The sequence below is a fragment of the Nerophis lumbriciformis genome, linkage group LG07 (genome assembly GCF_033978685.3).
Source record: "Nerophis lumbriciformis linkage group LG07, RoL_Nlum_v2.1, whole genome shotgun sequence".
NCBI classification, from domain to species: domain Eukaryota; kingdom Metazoa; phylum Chordata; class Actinopteri; order Syngnathiformes; family Syngnathidae; genus Nerophis; species Nerophis lumbriciformis.
Genome location: NC_084554.2, coordinates 5287707 through 5297045, shown reverse-complemented (window position 1 = coordinate 5297045; position 9339 = coordinate 5287707). Strand labels below are relative to the sequence as shown.

The window sequence follows — 9339 nt, the reverse complement described above, 5'->3', positions numbered from 1 at the left end:
ATGAGTCCATCTTAGAGGATCTAAGGCCCAGAGAAGCCGGCGACGTTTCTGGGTGTTGTTGATAAATTGGCTTTCGCTTTGCATAGTAGAGCTTTAACCTGCACTTTTAGATGTAGCGACCAACTGTATTTAGTGACAGTGGTTTTTTTGAAGTGTTCCTGAGCCCATGTGGTGATATCCTTTACACACCGATGTCGCTTGTTGATGCAGTACAGCCTGAGGGGTGGAAGGTCACGGGCTTAGCTGCTTACGTGGAGTGATTTCTCCAGATTCTCTGAACCTTTTGATGATATTATGGACCGTAGATGTTGAAATCCCTAAATTTCTTGCCACTTTGAGAAACGTTGTTCTTAAACTGTTCAACAATTTGCTCACGCATTTGTTGACAAAGTGGTGACCCTCGCCCCATCCTTTCTTGTGAAAGACTGAGCATTTTTTGGGAAGCTGTTTTTATACCCAATCATGGCACCCACCTGTTCCCAATTAACCCGCTCACCTGTGGGATGTTCCAAATAAGTGTTTGATGAGCATTCCTCAACTTTATCAGTCTTTTTTGCCACCTTTCCCAACTTCTCTGTCACGTGTTGCTGGCATCAAATTCTAAAGTTAATGATTATTTGCAAAAAAAAAAAAAATGTTTATCAGTTTGAACATCAAATATGTTGTCTTTGTAGCATATTCAACTGAATATGGGTTGAAAATTATCATTGTATTCCGTTTATATTTACATCTAACACAATTTCCCAACTCATATGGAAACGGGGGTTGTAATCAAAACCATTACAAATGACAGCTATATTCAAGGTACATAAAAAAAACAAAAACTTTTTCACAGGAAATACATGACAAGAGAACACTGTACAAATAATAAATTGACCAACAATGACACACTTTGGTTTTTTTTTTTTATTGTTACATTATAAATAAAATAAAATATTTGGTTGTAAGCTTTCAGGAACAAAGGGTGAAGTCGCCCCTTTCACATTAAAGTCGCAAAGTAAAATACAAAATAAAAGCAAAAACACTTTCTGCAATGTACTCCTTTTCAACAACAACAACAACAAAAAAAAGCACAAAGGCCTCATCTCACAGGATGTACGATAATACACGCGATATGCTATTCTTATTCCACAGGAATCAAAATGAGGAAGTCCACGAAGGACTAAATGGTTCCATACTTGAAGATGTAAAAAATGTAAAAAAAAAAAACAATCTTCCATTGAAACAAGAATAAATGTCTGAGTCCATCAGCTGATTCAGACGTACTCTGAAGCCGGGGGCCCCGTCACTAGCGGGCAGTGACCGGACAGGGCCCCCAGGTCGAGGTACAGGGAGCCATTTCTCTTCAAGGGGCCCGAGACTTCAGCGTACAGGGACGAGTCTGCGGGAAGCGAGGGAGCGTGTGAGCGTCAGTGACAGGAAGAAAAGCTCTGACTCCTTTAGGTAAGAAATGGTAAGTTTGCATTTCAAATCTCTCGATTCATGGTTTCAACTGAAAAATTCCCAATTTTTGAGACACTTTTCTTGAAGGTGTGTTTGTATTTCAACATGTGAGTGTCAGTGACAGGAAGAAAAGCTCTGACTCCTTTGGGTAAGAAGTACTACTTTTGCATTTAAAATGTCTCGATTCATGGTTTCAACAGAAAATTCACGCTTTTTTAGACACTTTTCTTGAAGGTGTGTTTGTATTTCAACATGTGAGTGTCAGTGACAGGAAGAAAAGCTCTGACTCCTTTGGGTAAGAAGTACTACTTTTGCATTTAAAATGTCTCGATTCATGGTTTCAACAGAAAATTCACGCTTTTTTAGACACTTTTCTTGAAGGTGTGTTTGTATTTCAACATGTGAGTGTCAGTGACAGGAAGAAAAGCTCTGACTCCTTTGGGTAAGAAGTACTACTTTTGCATTTAAAATGTCTCGATTCATGGTTTCAACAGAAAATTCACGCTTTTTTAGACACTTTTCTTGAAGGTGTGTTTGTATTTCAACATGTGAGTGTCAGTGACAAAAAAAAAAAGCTCTGACTCCTTTGGGTAAGAAGTAGTAGGTTTGCATTAAACATTTCTCGATTCCAGGTTTCAACAAAAATTCTGAATTTTTGAGAATTTTTTCTTAAGCGCGCGTCTGTATTCGGCTGCAACTCTACCTAGGAGTGTGAATGACAGGAAGAAAAGCTCTGACTCCTTCAAGGAAAAGTGTAGGTTTGCATCTTTAAATCTGTAGACCCCGGATATAAGACGACTCGTTTTAAACACACTGTTTTTTTAGGGAAAATAAACATATTCATAGTGAGTCATTAGTGTGTGTGAGTGACAGGAAGAAAAGCTGACACCAGCTTTGTAGACCCTGAATATAAGACGACTCATTTTATTCTCACTCTTTTCTAGGGAAAAGTAGCATTATCTCAGTGAGTCCAGAGTGTGTGTGAGTGACAGGAAGAAAAACCCACTCCCTGAAATTTTTTTGAAAATCACTCCACTTTGGTCATATATGGGAAAGTCCTAATTTTTAAGACACTTTTCGCGAGTGCGTGTTTGTATTTCTACATGCGAGTGTGAATGACCGGAAGAAAAGCTCTGACTCCCCTGGGGGAAAATGTTGTAGGTTTGTATGTAAAGATCTGTAGACCCTGAATATAAGTCGACTCCTTTTATTCTGACTCTTTTCTAGGGAAAAGTAGCATTATCTCAGTGAGTCCCGAGTGTGTGTGAGTGACAGGAAGAAAAACTCACTCCCTGACAAAAAAAATAAAATCTCTCCACTTTGGTCATATATGGGAAAGTCCTAATTTTTAAGACACTTTTCGCGAGTGCGTGTTTGTATTTCTACATGCGGGTGTGAATGACCGGAAGAAAAGCTCTGACTCCCCTGGGGAAAATGTTGTAGGTTTGCATGTAAAGCTCTGTAGACCCTGAATATAAGACGACTCCTTTTATTCTCACTCTTTTCTAGGGAAAAGTAGCATTATTTCAGTGAGTCCAGAGTGTGTGTGAGTGACAGGAAGAAAAACTCACTCCCTGACAAATTTTTAAAAATCTCTCCATTTTGGTCATATGGTCAATGTATTATTTCACATACAATTCCCTCTATTTCACTTCTCCAACTCACAGGTGTCCCCAGACCCCGAATATAAGACAACTCATCTTAATAAGACTGTGAAAAGGACCTTTATCTCAGCATGTCACGGGAATGTGCGAGTGACAGGACGAAAATCTCCGACTCCTTAAGTAGTAAGTTTGCATTAAAAATCTCTCGATTAATGGTTTCTACTGAAAATTCCCCATTTTTGAGATACTTCTCTTGAAGGTGTTTTTGTATTTTAACATGTGAGTGTAAGTGACAGGAAGAAAAGCTCTGACTCCTTTGGGTAAAAAGTAGTAAGTTTGCATTAAATATCTCTCAATGCCAGGTTTCTACAGAAATTCCCGATTTTTTAGACACTTTTCTTGAAGGTGTGTTTGTATTTCAACATGTGAGTGTCAGTGACCAGAAGAAAAGCTCTGACTCCTTTGGGTGAGAAGTAGTAAGCTTGCATTAAAAATCTCTCGACTCCTGGTTTCTACTGAAAATTCCCAATTTTTTAGATACTTTTCTGAACGCGTCTTTGTATTTTTACATGCGAGTGTGAAAGACAGGAAGAAAAGCTCTGACTCCTTTGGGTAAGAAGTAGTAAGTTTGCATTAAAAATCTCTCGATGCCAGGTTTCTACAGAAATTCCTAATTTTTTAGATACTTTTCTTGAAGGTGTGTTTGCATTTCAACGTGTGAGTGTAAGTGACAGGAAGAAAAGCTCTGACTCCTTTGGGTAAGAAGTACTAAGTTTGCATTTAAAATGTCTCGATTCATGGTTTCTATGGAAAATTCCCGATTTTTTAGACACTTTTCTGAACGCGTCTCTGTATTTTTACATGCGAGTGTGAAAGACAGGAAGAAAAGCTCTGACTCCTTTGGGGAAGAAGTAGTAGGTTTGCATTTAGAATTTCTCGATTCCAGGCTTCTACAGAAATTCCCAATTTTTGAGACATTTTTCGTGAATGTGTGTTTGTGTTTTAACATATGAGTGTCAGTGACCGGAAGAAAAGCTCCGACTCCTTTGGGTAAGAAGTAGTAAGTTTGCATTAAAAATCTCTCGATGCCAGGTTTCTACAGAAATTCCTAATTTTTGAGATACTTTTCTTGAAGGTGTGTTTGTATTTCAACATGTGAGTGTCAGTGACAGGAAGAAAAGCTCTGACTCCTTTAGGTAAGAAATGGTAAGTTTGCATTTCAAATCTCTCGATTCATGGTTTCAACTGAAAAATTCCCAATTTTTGAGACACTTTTCTTGAAGGTGTGTTTGTATTTCAACATGTGAGTGTCAGTGACAGGAAGAAAAGCTCTGACTCCCCTGGGGGAAAATGTTGTAGGTTTGCATGTAAAGATCTGCAGGCCCTGAATATAAGACCAATCACTTTATTCTCACTCTCTTCTAGGGAAAAGTAGCATTATCTCAGTGAGTCCAGAGTGTGTGTGAGTGACAGGAAGAAAAACCCACTCCCTGAAATTTTTTTAAAAATCACTCCACTTTGGTCATATATGGGAAAGTCCTAATTTTTAAGACACTTTTCGCGAGTGCGTGTTTGTATTTCTACATGCGGGTGTGAATGACCGGAAGAAAAGCTCTGACTCCCCTGGGGGAAAATGTTGTAGGTTTGCATGTAAAGCTCTGTAGACCCTGAATATAAGACGACTCCTTTTATTCTCATTATTTTCTAGGGAAAAGTAGCATTACCTCAGTGAGTCCAGAGTGTGTGTGAGTGACAGGAAGAAAAACCCACTCCCTGAAATTTTTTTTAAAATCACTCCACTTTGGTCATATATGGGAAAGTCCTCATTTTTAAGACACTTTTCGCTAGTACGTGTTTGCATTTCTACATGCGGGTGTGAATGACCGGAAGAAAAGCTCTGACTCCCCTGGGGTAAAATGTTGTAGGTTTGCATGTAAAGATCTGTAGACCCTGAATATGAGACGACTCCTTTTATTCTCTTTCTTTTCTAGGGAAAAGTAGCATTATCTCAGTGAGTCCAGAGTGTGTGAGTGACAGGAAGAAAAACTCACTCCCTGACAAATTTTTAAAAATCTCTCCATTTTGGTCATATGGTCAATGTATTATTTCACATAAAATTCCCTCTATTTCACTACTCCAACTCACAGGTGTCCCCAGACCCCGAATATAAGACAACTCGTCTAAATAAGACTGTGAAAAGGACCTTTATCTCAGCATGTCACGGGAATGTGCGAGTGACAGGACGAAAATCTCCGACTCCTTAAGTAGTAAGTTTGCATTAAAAATCTCTCGATTAATGGTTTCTACTGAAAATTCCCCATTTTTGAGATACTTCTCTTGAAGGTGTTTTTGTATTTTAGCATGTGAGTGTCAGTGACCAGAAGAAAAGCTCTGACTCCTTTGGGTAAGAAGTACCGTAGTAAGCTTGCATTAAAAATCTCTCGACTCCTGGTTTCGACTGAAAATTCCCAATTTTTTAGATACTTTTCTGAACGCGTCTTTGTATTTTTACATGCGAGTGTGAAAGACAGGAAGAAAAGCTCTGACTCCTTTGGGTAAGAAGTAGTAGGTTTGCATTAAAAATCTCTCGATGCCAGGTTTCCACAGAAATTCCTAATTTTTGAGATACTTTTCTTGAAGGTGTGTTTGTATTTCAACGTGTGAGTGTAAGTGACAGGAAGAAAAGCTCTGACTCCTTTGGGTAAGAAGTCCTAAGTTTGCATTTACAATGTCTCGATTCATGGTTTCTATGGAAAATTCCCGATTTTTTAGACACTTTTCTGAACGCGTCTTTGTATTTTTACATGCGAGTGTGAAAGACAGGAAGAAAAGCTCTGACTCCTTTGGGGAAGAAGTAGTAGGTTTGCATTTAGAATTTCTCGATTCCAGGCTTCTACAGAAATTCCCAATTTTTGAGACATTTTTCGTGAATGTGTGTTTGTATTTTAACATATGAGTGTCAGTGACCGGAAGACAAGCTCCGACTCCTTTGGGTAAGAAGTAGTAAGTTTGCATTAAAAGTCTCTCGATGCCAGGTTTCTACAGAAATTCCTAATTTTTGAGATACTTTTCTTGAAGGTGGGTTTGTATTTCAACATGTGAGTGTCAGTGACAGGAAGAAAAGCTCTGACTCCCCTGGGGGAAATTGTTGTAGGTTTGCATGTAAAGATCTGTAGACCCTGAATATAAGACGACTCATTTTATTCTCACTCTTTTCTAGGGAAAAGTAGCATTACCTCAGTGAGTCCAGAGTGTGTGTGAGTGACAGGAAGAAAAACCCACTCCCTGAATTTTTTTAAAAAATCACTCCACTTTGGTCATATATGGGAAAGTCTTCATTTTTAAGACACTTTTCGCTAGTACGTGTTTGCATTTCTACATGCGGGTGTGAATGACCGGAAGAAAAGCTCTGACTCCCCTGGGGGAAATAGTTGTAGGTTTGCATGTAAAGATCTGTAGACTTTGAATATAAGACGACTCATTTTATTCTCACTCTCTTCTAGGGAAAAGTAGCATTATCTCAATGAGTCCAGAGTGTGTGTGAGTGACAGGAAGAAAAACCCACTCCCTGAAATTTTTTTAAAAATCACTCCACTTTGGTCATATATGGGAAAGTCCTCATTTTTAAGACACTTTTCGCGAGTGCGTGTTTGTATTTCTACATGCGGGTGTGAATGACCGGAAGAAAAGCTCTGACTCCCCTGGGGGAAAATGTTGTAGGTTTGCATGTAAAGCTCTGTAGACCCTGAATATAAGACGACTCCTTTTATTCTCACTCTTTTCTAGGGAAAAGTAGCATTATTTCAGTGAGTCCAGAGTGTGTGTGAGTGACAGGAAGAAAAACTCACTCCCTGACAAATTTTTAAAAATCTCTCCATTTTGGTCATATGGTCAATGTATTATTTCACATAAAATTCCCTCTATTTCACTTCTCCAACTCACAGGTGTCCCCAGATCCCGAATATAAGACAACTCGTCTAAATAAGACCGTGAAAAGGACCTTTATCTCAGCATGTCACGGGAATGTGCGAGTGACAGGACGAAAATCTCCGACTCCTTAAGTAGTAAGTTTGCATTAAAAATCTCTCGATTAATGGTTTCTACTGAAAAATCCCCATTTTTGAGATACTTCTCTTGAAGGTGTTTTTGTATTTCAACATGTGAGTGTAAGTGACAGGAAGAAAAGCTCTGACTCCTTTGGGTAAAAAGTAGTAAGTTTGCATTAAATATCTCTCAATGCCAGGTTTCTACAGAAATTCCCGATTTTTTAGACACTTTTCTTGAAGGTGTGTTTGTATTTCAACATGTGAGTGTCAGTGACCAGAAGAAAAGCTCTGACTCCTTTGGGTAAGAAGTAGTAAGCTTGCATTAAAAATCTCTCGACTCCTGGTTTCGACTGAAAATTCCCAATTTTTTAGATACTTTTCTGAACGCGTCTTTGTATTTTTACATGCGAGTGTGAAAGACAGGAAGAAAAGCTCTGACTCCTTTGGGTAAGAAGTAGTAGGTTTGCATTAAAAATCTCTCGATGCCAGGTTTCTACAGAAATTCCTAATTTTTTAGATACTTTTCTTGAAGGTGTGTTTGTATTTCAACATGTGAGTGTCAGTGACAGGAAGAAAAGCTCTGACTCCTTTGGGTAAGAAGTCCTAAGTTTGCATTTACAATGTCTTGATTCATGGTTTCTATGGAAAATTCCCGATTTTTTAGACACTTTTCTGAACGCGTCTTTGTATTTTTACATGCGAGTGTGAAAGACAGGAAGAAAAGCTCTGACTCCTTTGGGGAAGAAGTAGTAGGTTTGCATTTAGAATTTCTCGATTCCAGGCTTCTACAGAAATTCCCAATTTTTGAGACATTTTTCGTGAATGTGTGTTTGTATTTTAACATATGAGTGTCAGTGACCGGAAGAAAAGCTCCGACTCCTTTGGGTAAGAAGTAGTAAGCTTGCATTAAAAATCTCTCGACTCCTGGTTTCTACTGAAAATTCCCAATTTTTTAGATACTTTTCTGAACGCGTCTTGGTATTTTTACATGCGAGTGTGAAAGACAGGAAGAAAAGCTCTGACTCCTTTGGGTAAGAAGTAGTAAGTTTGCATTAAAAATCTCTCGATGCCAGGTTTCTACAGAAATTCCTAATTTTTGAGATACTTTTCTTGAAGGTGTGTTTGTATTTCAACATGTGAGTGTCAGTGACCAGAAGAAAAGCTCTAACTCCTTTGGGTAAGAAGTACTAAATTTGCATTTAAAATGTCTCGATTAATGGTTTCAACTGAAAATTCCGAATTTTTTAGACACTTTTCTTGAAGGTGTGTTTGTATTTCAACATGTGAGTGTCAGTGACAGGAAGAAAAGCTCTGACTCTTTTGGGTAAGAAGTAGTAGGTTTGCATTTAACATTTCTCAATTCCAGGTTTCAACAGAAATTCTGAATTTTTGAGAATTTTTTTCTTAAGCGCGCGTCTATATTCAGCTGCAACTCTACCTAGGAGTGTGAATGACAGGAGGAAAAGCTCTGACTCCTTTGGGGAAAAGTGTAGGTTTCCATCTTTACGTTTCTAGACCCCGAATACAAGACTACTCGTTTTATTCAGACTGTGTTCTAGAGAAAAGTAGCATTATCTCAGTGAGTGTGTGTGAGTGACAGGAAGAAAAACTCACTCCCTGACAAAAAAAAAGTAGTAGGTTTGCATTTAAAATCTCTCCACTTTGGTCATATATGGGAAACTCCTAATTTTTAAGACACTTTTCGCGAGTGCGTGTTTGTATTTCTACATGCGGGTGTGAATGACCGGAAGAAAAGCTCTGACTCCCCTGGGGAAAAATGTTGTAGGTTTGCATGTAAAGATCTGCAGGCCCTGAATATAAGACTAATCATTTTATTCAGACTGTTTTCTATGGAAAATGAACAATCTCATTGAGTCACTCGTGTGTGTGTGAGTGACAGTAAGAAAATCTGACCCTCTGGGCGGCATCTCTATTTGGCAGTGTGAATGACAGGGGGAAAAAAAGCTCTGACTCCTTCAAGGAAAAGTGTAGGTTTGCATCTTTAAATCTGTAGACCCCGGATATAAGACGACTCCTTTTATACAGACTGTTTTTTGAGGGAAAATAAACATATTCATAGTGAGTCAATAGTGTGTGTGAGTGACAGGAAGAAAAACTGACACCATGGGAAAGAAGAAGTAGGTTTGCATTTAAAATCTCTCGACGACAGGTTTCTGTAGAAAATTCCTAATTTTTGAGACACTTTTCTTTGCCGCCTGTGTGTAATAGGCGGCATCTCTACGGGG

The 9339-nt window shown here is 38.6% G+C and overlaps 1 protein-coding gene across 1 annotated transcript in view; it reads right to left on the bottom strand.

The window, feature by feature from the left end:
* Positions 1–882: 882 nt before the first annotated feature.
* map3k8 (mitogen-activated protein kinase kinase kinase 8) overlaps positions 883–9339 on the bottom strand; it is a 60183-nt gene continuing 51726 nt past the window's right edge. The window contains exon 8 of the mRNA XM_061965915.1: positions 883–1381. Coding sequence (XP_061821899.1) covers positions 1257–1381 — 125 coding nt within the window. The 3' untranslated portion in view covers positions 883–1256. The remainder of the gene's footprint in view (positions 1382–9339) is intronic.